General features: G+C 45.8%; 1 protein-coding gene across 2 annotated transcripts; it reads right to left on the reverse strand.

The window, feature by feature from the left end:
* Nucleotides 1-720: 720 nt before the first annotated feature.
* Nucleotides 721-21,137, reverse strand: Sf3b2 (splicing factor 3b subunit 2). 2 transcript variants are annotated; one of them, XM_029539557.1, is made up of 21 exons: nt 20,942-21,137; nt 20,722-20,768; nt 20,181-20,258; nt 18,943-19,182; nt 17,329-17,446; nt 15,160-15,266; nt 14,770-14,866; nt 14,383-14,474; nt 13,917-14,132; nt 13,638-13,775; nt 13,405-13,485; nt 13,013-13,240; nt 11,220-11,369; nt 10,506-10,595; nt 10,314-10,421; nt 6,865-6,972; nt 6,478-6,620; nt 6,287-6,388; nt 1,850-1,949; nt 1,575-1,760; nt 721-1,327 (listed from the first exon to the last, which is right to left on the reverse strand). In XM_029539557.1, the coding sequence occupies exons 1-21, from the start codon at nt 21,072-21,074 to the stop codon at nt 1,256-1,258; spliced, it is 2,634 nt and encodes an 877-aa protein (XP_029395417.1). In that variant the 5' UTR covers nt 21,075-21,137; the 3' UTR covers nt 721-1,255. The 2 variants fall into 2 exon arrangements, with proteins under 2 accessions (XP_029395417.1, XP_021048725.1); XM_021193066.1 differs by having other exon boundaries at nt 15,160-15,269; nt 20,942-21,135.
* Between the last annotated feature and the right edge of the window lie 141 nt (nt 21,138-21,278).

Genomic DNA, 21,278 nt, shown 5'->3' on the forward strand with positions numbered 1-21,278 from the left:
CGCTTGCTCTCGCGGCGCGGTCGTGAAGTTCCCTAGCAGGCCTCTGGCGTGCAGGCTCTGCACCCCTCCTCCCTCCGCCCTCCTCGGGCGGCCGCTACCCAGCCAGCGGAAACCCGGGTTTTCCGGGGCGCGGTCCCGGACCGGAGAAGACTGTACGAGAGCGCGCTCAGTCCCTGGGATCTGCAGAACACGTAGTTCTGGTCACGCGTTGCATGGAAAGCGGATAGCCCGCTCTGGCGTCCCCTTCTGTGGGTATTTCGCCCACTTCTGCAAAAGGAGCAGTAGGTAGAGATCCAGGGGCCGGCCACCACCTCAGGAGATTAAGTTCCAGCTTGAAGGTAGGCAGGAGCCAGTTGAGCTAAGGTTGTCTAGGTCCAACAGCCTTTCTGGGTACAGCGCCCCCGACACAACCTTCTTTACAAAGTCCCAGAGTGCCTCGGTGCTTTCTCAATTTCTAGAATTCTACTTCTCTCAAGGCCTGATCAGCTGCCATCCCCACACACCCCCACCCTACCTAGAGCTCTTGCACTCTCCTACACCCACACCTTCTCCCCAGTACTTGAGCAAATGTCATGGAATCCTGTGCTCCAACCTAGTCTAGTTTTTCAAAAATCTTCTCAGAACTCAGGGACGAAGACAAAACAAGCCCTTCAAACCCACCCACCCACATACACACACACACACACACACACACACACACACACTAGTAAATCCGAGTAGTTAGCCAGGACTCTGGAACAATTGAGATTTTATTTAGATGTAGATGTTCTCCAGTAGGTAAGAAGTCGGCCTTTCAGCCACAAGGTCAATGAGGAAGGCCTGACCTGGCCTATACTCCTAGCCTACAGTTACTTCCCAGCCTAGCCAGGGTGCTAAGCTGGCTATTTTTATTCCCCACGGACAAAGCAGTAAGGTCAGACCAGACCTAAAGGTACTTTCCTCAGAGCCTTCACACATAGGAGGGGTAGGGACAGTGAATTATCCACAAGTTCAGTTCAGCACTACAGTCCCATAGTCCTATGGGCCATCTGTGATCACAGGCAAGAAGTAGATACTTTTGCAGAAGCTAAAAAAAAGAGAGGTTCAAGAGTGCCTGTATCCATCCTTCCTTGGGAAACAGCTTTATTTACAAAACAAGTCTAAAATAAGAACAGGAAGTGACAAGCCTAGGGAGTACAGATCTAGCTTTAGGGACCCACAGAGAAAGCCCAGACATACTCAGGGCCTAAAGGAAGGCCAGTTATGCGAGCAGGACCTAAAATTTGAACTCCTTGTATTTCTTGCTGCCTCCACGACTGTCCTGGGGCTGAGCTTTCCGTTTCTTTTGCTGTAGGAAAAAGAGAGAAGTTACAATAGGTTAAACAACCCCAAACAGGAGGCAGCCTGACATAGACATAAAAATTAAGGTAAAAAGAGCACTGAAACCATATTCTTGTCTTCTCCCTCAGATCTGAATGACTTCCTTCCTCCCCCTGAACTTAAGAGACTGCAACCAACGGAGGATCTCGAAGATCTTCAGGCACCGAGTCCACCCACCTCTCACTCCACCAGAAAGGTCCCCAGATTGCTCCCACCTTCTGTTTGGCAGCATGCTCAGCCACCATGTCGCTGAAGTCTTCTTTCTCTACTTGTGCTTGCTGCTCCCGAACATGCTCCTCATACTTCTGCGTCATGGCCATGGGGTCCAACTCCAATTCCTCAGGCGCCAGTGCTACTTCCACACCTTGCAATTCAGGGGCTGGGCCCTTACGGCTCATAACCTGAAAAATTCAGAACCTTATTATCTCCAAAGACTCTCAGAAACACGGACTCCAGCTCGGTTACAAAACAATGTTCTCCAAATGCTTACCGTGGACATGTCATAAATGTGGGTGGATCCCATCATGGCTCCCCCAACAGTGGCTGTTCTCTTCTCTGGCAATACAGTGAACAACTGAGGTGTCTCACTTCTGCAAAGGACAAGAAAGTAAAACCCAATAAGGGACAAAAGGGTCTCCTGAATCAAAAGAAACATAAGTGACACTTGAATTCTAAGAGAATCCTAAGATAACTATGGCAGAAGGTTCTGGCACTGAAGGAGGACCATAAGAAATGTTGGGTTAGGGATGTGGAGTGGGATCAGTGCTTATCCCACAGGACACAATCTGTAAGGGGTACAGAGACTAAGCTAAGGGATCTTTTGAACCAAGACTCATAAGGAAACATTAGTGGACAAAGAGGCTAAAGTTTCATAGAAAGCTTTCCTACAGAGAAGCTGTCAAAAGAGCAGGTGAGGGCGAGCAAAATAGCACAGCCAATAAAAAATACTCGCTGTACAAACATGATAGAGTCCCATCCCTGGAACCCACATAAAGGAAAAAAGAGAAAACTAATTCCACCAAGTTGTCTTTTGACCTAAACACTTGCTGTGGCACATTGGCACACACACATACACATGCCCACACAAACACATCAAGTATGTACACAGAGTAACGGTGATTGCTTTTCTAAAAGATAGAAGTCAGGTCTGGTGCTGTACACCTTTAATATCAGCACTTCAAAGGCTAAGGCAGGCAGATATCTGTGAGTTTAAGAGACCAGCCTGGGCTACATACTGAATTCCGGGACAGGCAAGGCTATATATAAGATGATCTCAAAAAAACAAGGAGTAGAGGTGTTTCACACCATTAATCCCAACACTTCGTAGACAGAAGCAGGAGAATCTATGAGATTGAGGCCAGCCTGGTCTACAAAGTGAGTTTCAGGATAGCCAAGGCAACACAGAGAAACCCTGTCTTGAAAAACAAACAAAAAGCTACCTCTTCTATGGGAAGAGTTAGAGAGCACATGGTCTAGAGTGGTAGTAATGAGCTTGCCATTTGACGTTGACTATGCTAGTCTACACTAATTGAAATCAGTGGTTGAAGGCCCTTTGTCTTTGGGAAGGCTGGAACATTAGAACTTCAGGCACTACCTCTGAGACTGTCTATTTTATTCATTTATTTTTTTCTCTTTAGTTTCAGTTCTGATTCCCTAATTTGGGGCAGCATTGCTTTAGAGCCCTTGTCTTTAAAGTTTACCAAAAAAAATTAAAAATAAAATAAGATAAAATAATACCAAAAAAAATTAAAAATAAAATAAAATAAAATGAACCTTACAATGGTACTGAGTTTCCAGGCCACAGACCAGAGGAGACCCATACAGAGCTGAGAGGATTCTGTGAACTGAGAATGAGGGTCAAAATCTAAGAAGATCAATGCTGTCAGAGACTGCAGGGGACAGAGCTCAAGAGCTCCTTCAAGATCGGGGGAGACATGATGTGAGAATTACCAATGCCAAGGAGTTCCTGGAAGGATGAGCAACGAACAGTACCCACTGTTCAGCCAAGATGCAAAACAGTACTAAGTCCCACTAATCAAATGGAAAACCCCCCAGATTCACAGGGCTTGGGGTGAGAGCACAATCTCCTGAGCACTGCCCCCTAGTGAGGAGGGCTATTTCAGTCCTACTAAGAAAACCAAAAAAAACAAGTTTCAGAATATCAAACTGTTTCTAAACCATAGAGTAATCAAAGGTGAAGATGGGGAGGAATATAAAATGCTCTAACCCAGTAAATTTCACAAAGCTAAACTGCCAATCAGAAGCTATCAGGCACATGTGAGGCATAGTGATACACATCTGTATTTAACCAAGGATATACAAGCTGAGATAGGAGAACCATGAGTTCAAGGCCAGCTGTAGTTCAAAAATCAGGGAAGGGGAGGAGAAGGGGGTGGGGCTGAGATGGCTGCTCTTCCAGAAGTCCCAAGTTCAATTCCCAGCAACCACATGGTGACTCACAACCATCTGTAATGGAATCTGATGCCCTCTTCTGACATATGGATGTATATGCAGCAGAATAGTCATAAAATTAAAAAGAAAAAGGCCAGTTATAGCAGTGATAGCTGCACATGGCTTTTATCCCAGAACTTGGGAGGCAGAGACAGGTGAATCTTTGTGAGTTCAAAGCAAGCCTGGCCTACACAGACAGTTCCACACCAGCCAGGGTAGCACAGTAAGTAAGGCCCCATCTTGGAAAGGGGTAGGAAGGGTACAATCCATAGTAACAAAAATAGTAATCAAAATCAACCCAGAGCCGGGCGTGGTGGCGCACACCTTTAATCCCAGCACTCAGGAGGCAGAGGCAGGAGGATTTCTGAGTTCAAGGCCAGCCTGGTCTACAAAGTGAGTTCCAGGACAGCCAGGGCTATACAGAGAAACCCTGTCTCGAAAAACCAAAAACAAAACAAAAAAATCAACCCAGAGAGCCCGAATAGTGTCCTACACTTGTAATCCCAGCCCTTAGGAGGTAGATGCCAGAGGATCAACAGTTCAACCTAGAACTGGTAAATGTTGTAATAAGCAAGCAAATACATCACAGCACCAAGCCAGGGGAGACAAGAGCAAGCCACAGGTTCTGTGAGAGATCCAATCTCTAAAAGTAAGAGGGCAATCAAGAGATGAAGACTCTGGTGTACGCATTTACACTTACACACACACACACACACACACACACGGAGGGTGGGTAGGTCAGAAAAAACGGTGAGAGAGAAAAATCAGAAAAATACTAAGTCAGGCAGCGGTGGCACACAACTTCAATCCCAACACTCACAAGGCAGAGGCAGGCAGATCTCTGTGAGTTTGAGGCCAGCCTGGTCTATAGAGCGAATTCCAGGACAGCCAAGGCTACACAGAGAAACCCTGTCTCAAAAAAAAAAAAAAACAGCAAACCAACCAACAAAAGAAAATGACTCATTATATCTCAAGGGACAAAGGTAAAGTAACAACTGGTTTCTCATCGGAAATAAAGAAACACTGGAGCAACATCTTAGAAGGACTGAAGGGAAAAACAAATTGTCAACCTCCAATACTCTATATAGCCAAAATTACTCAAAAATGAAGACTTTTAAATATTACAAAATCTGAGGCTGGGGTGAGCACAGAACGCACACCTGCAACCCCAGGTCTGGGTAAGCAGAAACACAGGTAACCCTGGGATTTCTGGCTATCTAGCTTAGCAAGGTTCAGTGAGATCCTGTCTAAGAAAATAACGCTGAGAACAGTGGACGACACCTGACAGCAACCTCCGGTCCCTACACCAGTGTATTACATGCACACCTTATACACATGCTCACAAATACAAATAACACAAAGGACAAGAAAGCTATTTCATGATACAGGGATGTGTAGGTTGGTTTTCTGTCATCTTGACACAAACTGGAGTCAAATTGGAAGAGAAAGCCTTGGTTGGAAAAATGTCCCCACCAGACTTGCCTGTAGTCCCTCCTATGAAACATTTCTTGATTGTTTGCTGTAGGAGAACCAAGCCCAATGAGGACTGTGCCACCCCTGGGCAGGTGATCTCGGGTTGTATAAAAAAGCAGATTGAGCAAGCCAATCAAGCAAGCAAGTAAGCAGCACTCCTCCATAATCCCGGCTTCAGTCCCTGCCTCCAGGTTCCTGCCTTGTCTTCATAATGGACTGTAAACTGTTAACCAAATAAACTCTTTCCTCCCCACATTTCTTCAGGTCATGGTATTTATCACAGCAATAGAAAGCAAACTAGAAAAGGGGACAATCCTATGTTCTCACCTAAAATCGAGCTATATGACAATGCAAAGCCTGCCTCAGGGACCACCACTGGCTGATTCTTTCCTAATATATAGTTCAAAAACCCCCTCTTCAATGAGGCCTTCCAAGAACTTCTCCATCATTCAGCATTCTTCTCAAACCAACTACTCAGGTTTCCTCAGCTTCATCACTGCTAAACAGACTCACAACTATATTCTGATCATTAATTTACCTCAACAATCTACCTTGCTGATTTCCCACTAGCACAAAGTTGGTGTTTAATAATTGTTTTTGTTTGTTTTGGGGTTTTTTGTTTGTTTGTTTGTTTGTTTTGGTTTTTCAAGACAGGGTTTCTCTGTATAGCCCTGGCTGTCCTGGAACTCACTTTGTAGACCAGGCTGGCCTTGAACTCAGAAATTCACCTGTCTCTGCCTCCCAAGTGCTGGGATTAAAGGCGTGCACCACCATGCCCAGCTTAATAATCGTTAAAAAGAGAGTAACGATGGGGCTGGAGAGATGAGTGCTAATGCCTTCTTCTAGCATGCAGGTATACATGCAGACAGAGTACTCACATACATAAAGTAAATAAATCTTTAAATGTGGGTGGGGGACACAGAAAAACAGAAAGTCAGCCAACCAATCCAGAAAACCAACTGAAGTAAAGGCCCTCCCATCACTGCCTGGTGACTTCTCTCACCCATCCATCGCCTCTTCAATCTTCTTCTTCCTCAGCTCAATGAGTTCAGGGGTCTCCATCCCAGCCGGCACGGATGAGAATCCTCCGGGAGTGATGAGGCCACTGTGCAGGAAGAAAGCAAAGCCCCACTGTGAAGAGCAGTCCCCACAGACAGACAGGCTGCTCTGGAGGAAACCGGCTCCACTGACTACCTGTCTGCAGGTGTGATAAAGCCAGTCTCATCTGGCTTGTCTTCATCGCTTTCCTCCTCTTCCTCTTCTTCTGAGGACTCTTCATCAGATGGTTCCAGTTCTCCCCAGGGGGTCCGATCAATTTCTTCTTCTTCAGTTTTGGTCTAAAAGAAATTCATCACTCCTTCAATAAGTACTTACTGCGCCTGTCACCCCGCCCTGTTGTTCACTGAAGAGGTGGGAGAGTAAACAATCTTCTGAGGGAAAGCGGCATCCCACCTCAAGAACACATGTCCCTTTTCAGACGGGAACGCCACCACACTCCACTCCCTGACAATGACGTTTTAGACCAACTATTGCTAACCTTTCTAGCACTGAGTAAAATCAAACTAAACAGTCTACCCATACCTGAAACTCAGCAGCATTGGTTCCAAACACATCCCCATAGAGCGGCTTCCCAGTCTCATCTACTGGGGGTTTGCCCCAGCCACCAGCATGGTATCCAAAGGAACAGCTCTGCAAGAGAGGACACATGAATGAGCTCTCCCAAATTCTAGAAGACTGAAGCCCTAGAAAAAAGCTACACTCCAAGATACACAACTTACACGGAGACTCTGGAAACTAAAACTGCAGAACATTAAAAACAAAACAAAAACCAGAGGCTGAAGAGGTGGTTTAAGCAAAGGCGTGCAGATTCCTGGGGCTTACTGGCCAGTCTAACTGAATGGGTGAGACCCAGAAGGTGAGGAAATAAGGGAGAAAATAACTGAACACACTCATTCACCTCTGGCCGGCCTCCATGTACACAGGCACCAGATGCACAAGTGCATACACAAGGGAAAACATGAGATCTCCCCCATACCTTCTGTCTGTCACACACACACACACACACACACACACACACACACACTCTCACACCCACCCTCCCTCCCTCCCTCCCTCCTTCCCTCCCTCCCAGGAAACATTAAAAAAACTAATAAGCACCAAAACTCAAGGCTACAGGATCAGCAAGGACAAGGGGCAGAGGCTGGGTTAATGTCCTCCTCTGGGATATAGTGTGAACTGCTTAAATCCAAAACAAATTCTTTAAAAATCAGGACTCTAATTTATTCTTCCCAATTCTTCCCTAAATTTGGAAAATTAGTTGGTTAGCATCTATCTCATGAAATAGAAATTAAGTTTGACAATATTATTTTAACTGCAATAACTTGTCTTTCAGTACTTTTCAGTTAAGTTTTTTTTTTTAAATAATTTAATGCCACTCTTGAGATGGAATTCTTATCTATCCATGTATACATCAGAGACCTCCTTACAGTTTCACCAAAGACAAAATTTAGTAACTCTTGAGTACTAAAACTGTAGCTAATTCCAGTATCAGGAAGCAGAAGCAGGCAGATTTCTTGAAAGTTCAAAAGTAGGCTGATCTATATAGTAAGTTGAAGGCCAGTCAGGAACAACATAGTGAGACCCTGTTTCAAAATAAAAAGTTGTGAATCACCTCTTCTTTGTATGGTATAAAAATGATGAATGTGTGTGTGTGCACGTGCCAAATGTACAGAAGTCAGAGAACAACGTTTGAGAGTTTTTTGTCTCACTATGGGGGTCCTAGGGATTGAACTTGGATCTCAGGCTTGGCCACAAGCTCCTTGTCCTGCCTGAGCTATTTAGTCAGCCCAGTACTTTGCAATCATGATTGAATACTTTATCGTAAGTATGCTGTTGTTCTGGCTTTTTTTTTTGTTGTTACATATTCAGTGTGTTGGTTTTTTTGTTTTTGTTTTAAACTGTTGGCTCCACCACCTGTCCCTAGAATTTAAGTTGTTTTTGATATGTTTTTGTGTGTTTTGTTTTGATTACAATGAATTGACACTCATGGAGTACTCTCCTTGGCCATGTGGGTTCTGGGGATCAAATTCAAGTGAACAGACTCGGTGGTGAGCGCTTTTACCCACTAAACCACCTCAGTGGTCCCATGGCAGTTTTTTCTTAAAATAAAAACTGCTCAGGATAAAAAGATGCCTCAGAAGAGCACGTGCTCCTGCACCCACACGGCAGCTCCTGTCACAGCTCCACTCACAGGGAACCTGCCACCCTTTCCTGGCCTCTGCAGGCACCAAGCAAACAGATGTAGGCAAAACACCCATAGACACATAAAGTAAATTAATAAATAAAATCTATTCCTTCTTTTTAATTAATTTATTTATTTATGTAAGTACACTGTACCTGTCTTCAGGCACAACAGAAGAGGACATCAGATCTCATTACAGATGGTTGTGAGCCACCATGTGGTTGCTGGGATTTGAACTCAGGACTTCTGGAAGAGCAGTCAATGCTCTTAACCGCTGAGTCATCTCTCCAGCCCACATCTATCACTTTTTTAAGAAAATGGTGGGATCCAGCTCAAGGGGAGGTCCCAACGCCTGACACTTTTACTGAGGCTATGGAACGCTCACAAAAAGGGACCTAGCATGACTGCCCTCCAAAAGACCCAACAAGCAGCTGAAAGAGTCAGAGGCAGATATTTGCACCCAACCAATGGACAGAAGCAGCTGACCCCTGTGGTTGAATTAGGGAAGGCTGAAAAAAGCTGAGGAGAAGGGCGATCCTGTAGGAGGACCAGCAGTCTTATTAATCTGGACACACACACCCCCGAATTCTCAAACACTGGACCACCAAACAGGCAGCATACACCAGCTGATATGAGGCCCCCAACACACATACAGTAGAGGACTGCCAGGTCTGTGTTCATTCAGAGATGATGCACCTAACTCTCAAGAGACTGGAGGCCCCCAGAGAGTTTAGAGGTCAGGTGGGGTGGGGGGTGAGGACATCCACGTGGAGACTGAGTTGGGGAGGGAGGAAGTGTGTGTAGGATGTGGAGTAGTTGGAGGGGGGATGGAGAGGGGCAGGGAATAGAATATGAAGGTTAAAAAATGAATTACAAAAAAAAGAAAAAGAAAAACAAACAAAAAAACAAAAGAAAAAAGAAAAAAACAAAAAAAATTACAAATACAATTAAATTTTTTAAAAAATTTAAAAATTTAAAAAATGGTGGCTCAGTGGGTAAGGAAGGGCATTGTTTTGCAAGGGTAAGGACCTGAATTTGAATCTTCAGCTACATATGGCTGCTCATGTCTACGAATCCAGCATTACGGATGAAGACAGATGGGTCCAAGAGCTCACTGCCCATCCAGCCTAGCTTCTCATTCAGTGAGAGACCTTATCTCATGGGAAGAACACAGACAGAACCACAGATGATGATGATCCAGCACTCCATATTCTGCTCCGGACTCCACAGGAACACGTGCCCACATGCCTGTGCATGCAACACACACACATGCACCCACATATTCCTGTGTCTGCAACAGAGAGAGACTAGAAAAGGGAGGAAAAAAAGAAAAAGATCTAGACAAGGAAAAAACAAAATCATCCCCTATTGAAACAAAACAAAAAACCAGCTGGGCAGTGGCAGGCATAGGCCTTTAATTCTATCACTTGGGAGGCAGAGGTAGGCAGATCTCTGTGAGTTCAAAGCCAGCCTGGTCTAGAGAGTGAGTTCAAGGACAGCCAGGAATATAGAGAAACCCTGTCTCACAAAAACCAAAAGCAAGCAAATAAACAAACAAAAGCCAAAACAGAACAAAAGAACCAGAAGCTGACCAGCATGCCTTTAAGCCTAGCATTGGGGAAGCAAAGGCAGATACATCTCAGAGTTCGAGACCAGCCTAGTCTATGAGAAAGATTTTTCAGGACAGCCAAGGCTACAGAGACACACACACACACACACACACACACACACACACACACAAGACAAAAAAAAAAGAGGCATCCAAGGCGGCAAGGAGCTCACTGCTCACCTCAGGGATAGGTGAATTCAGTCCAGGGATTTTCAGGTTTGGGTAGGATGGGGGTGGCCCGTACCGCTGCATGGCAATCAGCCATGGAGGAGGGACTTTGTGGGCATTCTGTAAGAAAAACAGACCAGGGTTATTACCTACCTCCTACCCTTTCCTTTCTGCTCATTCCCCCGCCACTCAGCCAACACTTACAGGTCCTACTGGCATTCCTAAGGAAATCCTTAGCTCATCAGATAAATCTCCAGGCTTCTTCTCCTTCAGCCGTGTCTCAAACTCCTTCCCCTGAAGAAAAAGCAGAGCTTGCTTTATCGGGGCTTCCGGATATACTGAGTACACAGTGGCATGAGAACATAAGAACAGGCAGGAGGTCCTAATCTCTATCAGATACACAGTCTCGGGAGGGTTGTCTGGCTCCCACTTAGATTCTGGGTAGAATAAGAAAAGGAAGAAGGCCAGACTCTGTGCTGCTAGCGTACTGTGAGAAACTGGCCAAATACAGAACCTGCTCTTTCACGTGTACAGTGAGGTCACCGGACAAGATGACCGTCAGCATCCTCCTCCCACAAACATTAAGTGATGCCATGGTGATTAACATTTCAAAGATCGGGCGGAAAAAAAATAAAACGTTGTCTGCCATTTAAAACAAAATGTTTGGCCATCTTGTCCCTAAACCACCCACCAATCTTCACTTCAAATACTTGAGCTATAGATTTTTTCAGGGGGAAAAAAACTTGTTTGAAGAAAAACAAAAAAAAACAAACAAACCCCAACACATCATATCTCAACGAATGGAAGGCATGAACAATTTTAAGGCCAAGGACCACTGTACCAGCTCTGAAATGGACTTTAACCAAAGTCAAACCTCAGACTCAGCCTTGCCCCTCCTCCTCCAGCCTCCCTCCCAACCTCATAATAAAGGTCCCCATGGATGGTGAGTTTCGGCTTGGTCTGCCACTTGAAGAAGGCATCGTGTAGCTTCTGGTAGTCAATGTCTATCTTCCCCATCTTCGGCCGAACCTTCTCTCTCATTTTTGACTTCATGGTCTTTTGTTCTTCCTGTAAAGATAGCAGAAGAGATGAATTATTAGGTTACTAGTCAAGTCTTTAGTAGAAGACCTGGTCCAATTCAAGGGAACCTCATTTATCTCACTCGGAAAATGCAGCTCAGCACCAACAAGTTCCTGAGCTCAACACCAACACAGAAAATTCAAATGGCACAACCTATGCTGAACACACAGACTTACTGTATGAAAGCGCCTTGGCTTTCTGTGTCAGTAACTGCGTGATCAAGATAGGACTGCATCAGGACTGGAGCGCTATCTCCTAGTTTAAAAGCACTGCTGCTTGCAGTTTCAGCTTCCAGCACCAACAGGGCAGCATCACAATTCCAAGCCCAGAAGGCTAGGAGACCCAGAGGTTTCTGAGACCCTCCTGTGACCTCAGCAGCCACCAGGTGCTCACGCAAACAAGGAACATGGACACAGGCAAGCCACATACATACATGACAATAAATAAATCAGAAACTGAACAGAGGACTGGAGAACTGTGGGCTCAATGGAAGGCGCTTCTCACTTAGTTGGTTTTAATCACAGACAACTAGTACTCAACATAAAGATTTAAGACATAGATTCACACACACATTGCACTAGATAGTTTCTGTTTGTTTGTTTGTTTGAGACAGGGTTTCTCTGTGTAGCCCTGGCTGTCCTGGAACTCACTTTATAGACCAGGCTGGCCTCGAACTCAGAAATCCACCTGCCTCTGCCTCCCAAGTGCTGGGATTAAAGGCATGCTGCACCACACCTGGCACACTAGATAATTTTATGTCAACTTGATAGAAGCTACAGTCATCTGAGAGGAGGGACCCTCCATTAAGAAAATGCTGCCTAAGACCTGGCAGCACATAGCCTTCCTAATGCTCCCACCTCTAAAACAGTGACCCCAGCCTTAAAGTTATTTTGTTGCTACTTTGTAACTGTAAGTTTGCTGCTGTTATGAATAATAATGTAGATATCCGTGTTTTCCTGATGATCTTAGGCTACCCCTGTGAAAGTTTGGTTCAATACCCAAAAAGGGGCCTCAATCTACAGGTTGGGAGCTGCTGCTGTAGTATATTTCCTTAATTAGTGATTGAGGGGAAAGGCCTAGTCACTGTGGGCAGTGCCATCCCTGGGCAGGTGGTCCTGGCTTCTCAGAGAGAAGGCTGAGCAAGCCATGGGGAGTAACCAGCAAGCAGCCTCCTCCATGGCCTATATAGCTCCTCTAGGTTCCAGCCCTCGCTACTTTTGATGATGAACTGCTGCTATACTGGTGCTGTGAGTAAAGTAAACCCTTTCCTCTCCAAGCTGCTTCTGGCCATGGTGTTTCATCACAGAATTAGCAATCCTAAACAAGACAAGCATCATTTGCACTTCTAACTACAAGTTCATCAAAAAAACAAACAAACAAACAAAAACAAAAAACAAAAACAAACTGCAGTCAAGCAAAAGAGAGGAAGAAAACTGCTATTCAGGACCAGGAACCTCAACATGACAAAGGAGTGACACTCTAAACAGATCCATGGCCATCACACAGTGCTGACTTCTGAACTGGAAAAAGGCTAATTCGACTTGTACCAGGCAGGTATTCCAGCTCTGAAGCAAGCTGCTACAAAGGGTGTGGGGGAGCCAAACTCAGGTCGTGCCCCAGCCTTGTCTCACCTTCTCCTGCAGGGCCTCTCGCATCTCCTGAATGCCTGTGCGTTTGATGAAGTCTGGCAGCTCAAAGGGGGGCTTCTCAATGCCCCGTTTGCCTTGAAGGTACTTGCGCTTAAAACACCAGTGGCGTGGCACAGGGACAGAGTTCCGGGTGGCCTTGAGGTGGACCAAGAGCTTAGGGTCCTGTGCTGTCACATCATGCATCTCCACAACATCAGGCCGAGCCACCAGCTGAAAAGCACAGTAGGTTTGCAGAAAGGCCACCTCTTGGTTAGAGCTGTGTTCTCTTTCTCAGTGATCCCTAGACCAAGCCTGCCTTATAAAACATCTAACAAACTGGGTGGGGCCGAGGCCCAGCAAGGTTGCAGAGCTAACTGGGTCATCCCAGGTCTAACCTGCTTGAGTTCCGCCACAGTAAAACGATTCATTCGGCGCAACTTCTTCTTCGACAGCTTAGGGGCTTCGGGCTTCTTTTCCTAAAAGAGAATAACCTCTTAGGTGGCTATCGGGTGGAAACCAAACTGCCGGCCATGGCAGTGCTTAAGCCACAAAAGCCCTTTACCATGGTCTCTGAGGAAAACCCTTCAACTCCCTGTGCCCCGCATCTCTCTCCCACTGAGGGCCTGACCTGCTCATCATCGCTGCTGTCATCGTCACTACCCTTGTGCTCTTCCTCAAAGCCCTTCTTCTTGGGGGCTGCAGAGTTCTCCATCTTGTCAGGCTTCTCTGGCTCCTTTTCTTTTTCCTTCTTCACATCATCAGTTAGCTGAGGAGACAGACCATGTGGGATTCCACTCTTGGCACACCACCTTTTCTGACTCCTATATTCAGTGTCCCCCCAGGCTTACCTCACCCCACCCCCCCACTCATCAAGCTAGGCCACTCAAGAGCACACCACCCTCTGTACCTTGAAAGCTTCAAAAATCCTCTTGAAGAAGATGAAGTTGGGCTCGTAGATTTCAGGCTCTTCAGTCACATACTCAATCTCCACATCAGCAGCAGGGGAGTCAGAGCCTCGAGACCGACCTGAGTCTTTCTCTCGGTCCCCAGAGCTCTCTGATGAGGCTGCCCGCACCCGCTGTGGCTTTTTCTTCTTCTTTCGGTTCCGACGCTTCCGGTTTTTCTATCAAGACATGAAAACTACCTAAGTCAGAGAATCTGCACCCCATGCCTGCCCTCACTCCTTCCGAACTTAAGTCTTCATCCAAGTGGGCAGATGTCAAAGCATTGCTGTGCATCCCGAAGCCCCAGCTTTTTCAGTTGTAAATGCATCCACAGTACTTGGAACTCAAAGGGCTTTGTGGCAATTGAAAGTTATCCAAGATGCTCAGAGAAAATTGGCATGATCTTCCCAGACAAGCTTCATCACAAACCTCTTTTTTGGATATGGACACCGTGTCCTCCTCAGTCTCTGATGCTGACTGTCCCAGAGATGAGCGAGTATCTGTCTCCATTTCTTCTTCCTCTGTTAGGGAAGAATATGACAATCAACTCTCCTAGCTGTAACCATCCCAGGCTGGTCTAAAACTTACTATGTAACCAAGGATGACTTTGAACTTCTGATCCTCCTACCTCTGCCTCCCAAGTGCTGGGATAAAAAGCATATGCTACCACACCCAGTTTTCTCCATTTCTAGAAAGTAGCTGCTCTCTACACTGTTTTCTCAGAGACTGAAAAGGGAGAAAGGATGTGGCCTCAGCATCCCACACAACACCATGGCTCAGTCCTGTGTTGCAGCATCAAGATACAATAGCACTCACCCTGCTGAGAGTTCATCTCTTCCTGACGGCTCTCCTTCAGCTGAAGAATCTTTTCCAAAGCCTGGGGGATCTTGGGGCCCACAGAAGGATCATCCACCTGCCAGAAACACCCAGGCAGAAGGGCTGACACCCAGTGCCTTCCTCCTCTAATTCCAGCTCTTACAGGAGGGGCTACTGGATGGTGATAAATACAACACACCAGGTTCTGCATCCCTCAGAATTCTGCCCAAAGTCTCAAGTCCCTAACCCTAAAAACTCACTTTAGCTAAGCGTGGCTCCTACCTGTACCCAAAAATTTAACCCAGCCCCACTTCACAGACCTCCCTGAGATTCTAAGGCAGCCCCCTCTAAACCACTTCTGACCATAGGAGGAAGTCAGCAGTCTCTCACCTCTCTGTTCTCATCTCCAGGGGGTGGGGGGGGACCCCGAGGGCGAGGAACAGGTGCTCCCATGGGCAAAACAGTAGGCGTGGGAACCACAGGGCCTACTGGAGCAGCTACTGTGTAAAGAAAAAAAAGGAAAAAAAAAAAACCAAGTTCACTGTCAGAGTTATCTCCTTCATGATGGGTGCCCTGAGGGCAAGGGGTAATCAAAGGGTCAAGTACTTCTGGGTTGCTGGCAATGTTTTGGTTCACAGGCTGGCCACAGGAGTACACACCTTATATGAAAATTTATGTCCTGCCATATACTTGTTATAGTTAAGTTTTTCTTCTAGTTTTATTATTTTTCTATTCTCTTCTCTCATATTTCATATGTGTGTTGTAGCCACAGAAGCAATAACAGCAAGTCAGATGCCCTGAAGGTGTAGTTTCCAGTGGTTATGAGGCGCCTGATGTGCGTGGTAGGGTCAAATGCAGCTCCTTTGCAAGACTAGCAGGCGCTCTTACGTCACTCCAGCCTATTCTTTTGTTTTAAAATTTTTATTTTATGTGTATGACTGTTTGTCTGTACATACTTATATAGACCACATGCACGCCTGATACCTGCACATCTAAAGAGGGGATCAGTTGCCCTAAAAATGTAGGTGTTATTTATAAACCAGCAAGAGGGTACTGGGAACTGAACCTGGGCACTCTGCAAGAGTAGAAGTGCTCTAAACAGCTGCACTATCTCTCCAGCCTTCCTTTTATTTTTGGGAGATAGGTTCATGTTGCTCAAACTCAGGATCCTTCTTCTTCGGCCTCCTGACTACTAGAATTACAGGTTACAGATGTGTAGTCATAGCTGAGAATATAGCCAAATGCCCCAGCTCAGGCTCAAGTGTGCTCAAAGCTTTGAGTTCAAACCCAGCAGAGAAGAAATTTTTATTTTAAGACTTTTAATAACTTACTATCTTTTGTTTGCTTTTTGTTTTTGTTTTCCAAGCAGGGTTTCTCTGTGTAGCCCTGGCTGTCCAGGAACTTGCTCTGTAGACCAGGCTGGCCTCCAACTCAAGAGATCTACTTGCCTCTGCTTCCCAAGTGCTGGGATTAAAGACATGTACCACCACTGCCCAGTTAAGCTTATTATTTTATGTGTATAGAGATTCTGCCTACATATATGTCAGTCATGTCCTCTGGAAGAACAGCCAGGGCTCTTAACCACTAAACCACCTCTCCAGCTTTGATTTTTCTTTTTTAAAAATTATATATATATGTGTATGTGTGTGTCTGTGTGTCTGTGTCTGTGGGTATACATGAGAGGCCTTAGAAGCCAGAAGAAAGTGCAGGATCCTCTCTGGCTGTAGTTATACTTGTGAGCCATCTAATATGGGTACTGGGAACCAAACTTGTGTCTTCTTGAAGAGCAGTAAGCGTTCTTAACCACGAGTCATCTCTCTAGGCCCTGGGTCTTTTTAAAACAATGTTTTCAAGACAAGGTTTCTCTATATAATAGCACTGGCTGTCCTGGAACTTACTTTATAGGCCAGGCTGGTCTTGAACTCACAGACTTCCTTCTACCTCCCAAGTTCTGGGACTAAAGGTATTCATCACCATGCCCAGCTTGCTTTTAGTTTTTCTAAGATAGGTTTTCAAGCTAGGAGATGGTGGTGTGTGCCTTTAGTCTGAGAACTCAGTAAGCAGAGGCAGGTAGGTCACTGACTTCAAGGCCAGCTTGGCCACAGAGTAAGTTTGAGAACAGCCAGGGCTACAGAGAAACCCTGTCTTGAAAAACAAAAACAGGACTGGAGAGATGGCTAGCGGTTAAGAGCACTGACTGCTCTTCCGGAGGTCCTGAATTCAAATTCCAGCAACCACATGGTGGCTCACAACCATCCGTAATGAGATCTGATGCCCTCTCCTGGTGTGTCTGAAAAACAGCTACAGTGTACTTACATATAATAAATCAATATTTAAAAAAAGAAAAAACAAAAACAAACAACAATTTAAAAAAAAAAAAAGTTAAGAAAAGGTTTCAAGTGGCCCAGCCATGCTTGAATTTACTACAGACTCTAGGGTGACTTTTTCCTTCTGCCACTACTTTGGCAGCAGGATTATAGGCACATGCCACCACACAGAGATAAAGGAAACGTTTTAAGAATGACTTCTTTGCTCTGCCCTTCCACTCCAGGGTCTTACCTCGAGGCCCCAGAGGAGTACGGACACCCAGCTGCCCCATATCCTGAGGTGGCCGAGGGACTGCAGTGCCCATCTTGGCAATCTCCTGCTGCCGTTCCTGCTCCATTAACACGGCTGCCTACAAGAAGGAAGTGCAGACTCAGCTTGGAAAAGATTTGGCACACAGCCCTGACAAATGGGTTCCTTCAAAGGAGAATAATGATGGACATGGAGGTGGTCATCTTCTCCACACCTATGTTTGCATGTTAATAATAAAACTAGAAACTTATCATGATGGAAAATTCCTAAAAACAAATATGAAAAAGCCTAGGAAGTTTCTGGTTTCTGGAAGAGAATTCTACGTTTCAATGAGTTTTTATATCACAAAGCTGAAACTATTAGAAAGAACCATGAGACATTTTCTTATACTTACCCCTTAAGATCAGCCACGACCTAGACAAAACTAGTGCTTCCTCCATGTTTCCGTACTTGCTTTTGATGCTTCCTTTCCTTTCCTTTCCTTTCCTTTCCTTTGGTTGTTCTAGACAAGGTTTCTCTGTGTAGCTCTGGCTGTCCTGGAACTTGCTTTGTAGACCAGGCTGGCCTTGAATTTACAGAGATCTGCCTGCCTCTGCCTTCCAAGTGCTGGGATGAAAGGCGTGCGCCACCATGCCCAGCTGCTAAAGCTTACTTTCTAATATTCCTGAGTTACCCACTGGGTAAAGCTGATACGGATGGGGAAGGGCATCCCTACAGCATTCCTCAATCTGTACCATCAGTTTAAACTCAACTCAAATGACTAGATATGCCAGCATTCTCCACAAAACACCTAAATAATGCACATAAAACTAGCAATACTGGGCGGTGGTGGCACACGCCTTTAATCCCAGCACTTGGGAAGCAGAGGCAGGTGGATTTCTGAGTTCCAGGCCAGCCTGATCTACAAAGTGAGTTCCAGGACAGCCAGGGCTATACAGAGAAACCCTGTCTCGGGGGGAAAAAAAAAAGCAGTAAAGTATTTTCTGTAATGGATTAAGAGTAAAATTACATGTGTTATTATCATAGGAATTCTGCAATATACTTGGTTTAAAATGTTTGGTTTTTTTTTTTTTTCTTTCTCTTTTAATGACAACCCTCCAAAGTTTGAAAAAAAAAAATCATTTTTAGTTTATAGGTCATCCACAAGCAGGGCACACATAGTGTGCTAACTCCTGGACTATAGAAAAGATGGAAGCACTAGAACCTATCTGGTTATCAGGCAGTTGCCAAGGCAAACTTGAATGAAGCATCTTGGATTGGACATTAAATAATGTTAAATGGCATCCTCTGGATGGAGCAAGATGTCAAGTCAGAGAGAGAAACATTAGCCTCTTCTAGTACCCCAAGAGTTCACATTGCTTCAGTGAATGATCTTCCCGCTTAAAAAATAAAAAGAAATCTCATACCAGCAGCAATATGGCCCAGGCCAATCTGCCAAAATACTGGTTCCTGGGAGTCTCTTTTAACCTATTCCTATGTTCTAGTCTTCAGTCAAGACCTTCCTAAAAGGCTTGGCCTCAGGGCCAAGTTTTCTGAGGCTCCATTTCCCCATCAGGGACCTAATGTGTCCCAGGTACAGGTTTCCAACTGTCCTACCTGCTTGGCTCGTTCCTCCTGCTGCATCAGCAAAGCTGCCTGCTGCTGTGCCAGCTTCAGCCGTTCTTCTTCTGACAGTGCCACAGGCTCACCCACTCGAAGAGGTGGTGGGGGCCCCAGATTTGGTGGGTGAGCCATAGGAAAGCCAAGGCCAAGGCCTGGCGGAGGTGGGGGAGGGGGAGGGGGAGGCTGTAGAGGGGGGAGTCCCATAGGTGGCGGCGGCATAGGAATCCCAGACAGCTATGGGGAAAAAATACAGCTATGAACTAGAAAGCATTTATTCAATTTATAAGCATTTGCTGGGGACCTAGCAAAAGAGCCAGATACTAGAATTCAAAGTCTAATGATGTAGGACTCAAGAAAATACACCATAGAAGAATCAAGAGATGCTAACTTTAGCACACTGATCAAAGCTATTAGCTTCTCTGAAAAAATATCAGGAACATTCATATTACATTTTGCATTCAATTCAAGGAGGTACAAGGACACCTCTAAAATCCATACAGGAACTTCACAAAACACACATACACAAATATACACACACCAATAAACTCCAGGTCAAAGCCACAACTTTAGAGGAAGAGAAACAAATACTAGATTCAGAAAGGACTTAAAAAAATAGGAACTAGGGCTGGATAGATGGCCAAGCAGTTAAGAGCTGCTCTTCTATCCTATCAGGGTTCAATTCCCAACACCCTGATGGAAGCTCACCATTCTGTAACTCCAGCCCCAGAATGACCCAACGCACTTCTATGGCCTCCTAAAACGCTACATGCACGTGATGCACAGGCAGACACTCAGACAAAATACAAATTCAGACAAAACACTCATATACATAAAAATAAGTTGTTAAAAAAAAATAGTAACCAATGTTCCAAGGCATAGGATATCAATGTGGCACTAAATGCAGGAAGTATATTATTCAAATCAGGGCATTACCCTTTAATGTCTCAATTAACTTTGAGAGCTATACCTGGGAGTTGAAAGCATGATCACTTCCAGCTGGGAAAGGATCAAGGAAGATTTCCAGATACTCTAGTTGAATCTTGAATGATAAATCAAATTTGGAGGAGTAGACATTGGGGATTAAAACTGTAGCAGCACTAAGTCAGAAGTGAAGAGGTCTCAACAATTTTGTCTCCTTAGACCTCACCCTGAACTTACTGTCCCATCCGCTCTATCTCCAGCCCAACACATGGCTAGCCTGAGCAGAAAAGATCCTGGAAACAATCTCTAACCTGCGCTGACATAGGAGGCGGAGCGGCTTTGTCCCCATCTTCTCCTCTCAAAACGGGTCGATTCAGCACGATGCCCGTCTACAAGAAAAAAGAGAGCTCTAGGTCAGAACTGCAAGACCTATTCCATGACATGGCCTCCTCTTCCATGTATTTACTTAACAAAATTTACCCAGTGCCCACTCGGCAGAGACTGGGGCTGGAACCTGAAAAAAGCAACGGGAGTAGAAGCAATTACAATAAAGCAAAAGCAAGAACTGACAAAATGGTCAAGAGCCGACTTGCTGCTAAAATACACACACACACACACAAAAGGAAGACCCAGCCCGGCGTGGTGGAGCACTCGGAAGGCAAACGGAGAAGGATCTCTAAGTTCGAGGCCAGCCTGGTCTACAAAGAGTTCTAGGACAGCCAGGGCTACACAGAGAAACCCTATCGCGAAAGAATAAACTCAAAAGTATAAGGAACGAAGATCCATCCGTGAGGAGTCTTAAAGGCCTCCAGGAAAAGTTAGCCCTACGCTGAACTCCTGCACAACACTCACCTGGCGGGTGTAGGTCTGCAGCCGCTCTACTAACTCCTCGCGACTCCCTATAGGACGAAGCACAGAATCAGGGGGTCAGCATCACCTCGAGCAGGCCAATTTGGCGAGGTCGGGTCCCACAGGCCTGTCTCCGCCCCCCGCCCGTGGGTCTCCTGGGTAACCAAGCTCCACTCCGCCACAAGCCCACGCAGCCCCCCTCTTAACCGCCTCTGCGCCTCACCCTGGATCGGCGCTCCTATCTCTGCCAATCTGGCCTGAAGCTCCTGCGCAGCCCAGGCTCCATAGTGGCCTGGAGGTGGAGGCGGTGGCAACTGCAACTCTCCTTTGGGGGGTTCGGGATGCTCCGCCGCCATCTTAGCCACAAGAAGGCGCGCGACCAACACGGAAGCCCGGGTCAGCCGCTGGGCCTACTTCCAGAAACTTCCGGTTGCGTAATCCGTCACGTCCCGCGGTGATTGGAGAGAACTTGGTCCAAGCACACGCCCCTTCCCTTACCAGGGAATAGGATTCGCCGCCAACGAAGGTTGCAAAGTCTTCTGGGAGTTGTAGTGTGCGGA

Source organism: Mus pahari, chromosome 1 (genome assembly GCF_900095145.1).
Source record: "Mus pahari chromosome 1, PAHARI_EIJ_v1.1, whole genome shotgun sequence".
Classification (NCBI taxonomy): domain Eukaryota; kingdom Metazoa; phylum Chordata; class Mammalia; order Rodentia; family Muridae; genus Mus; species Mus pahari.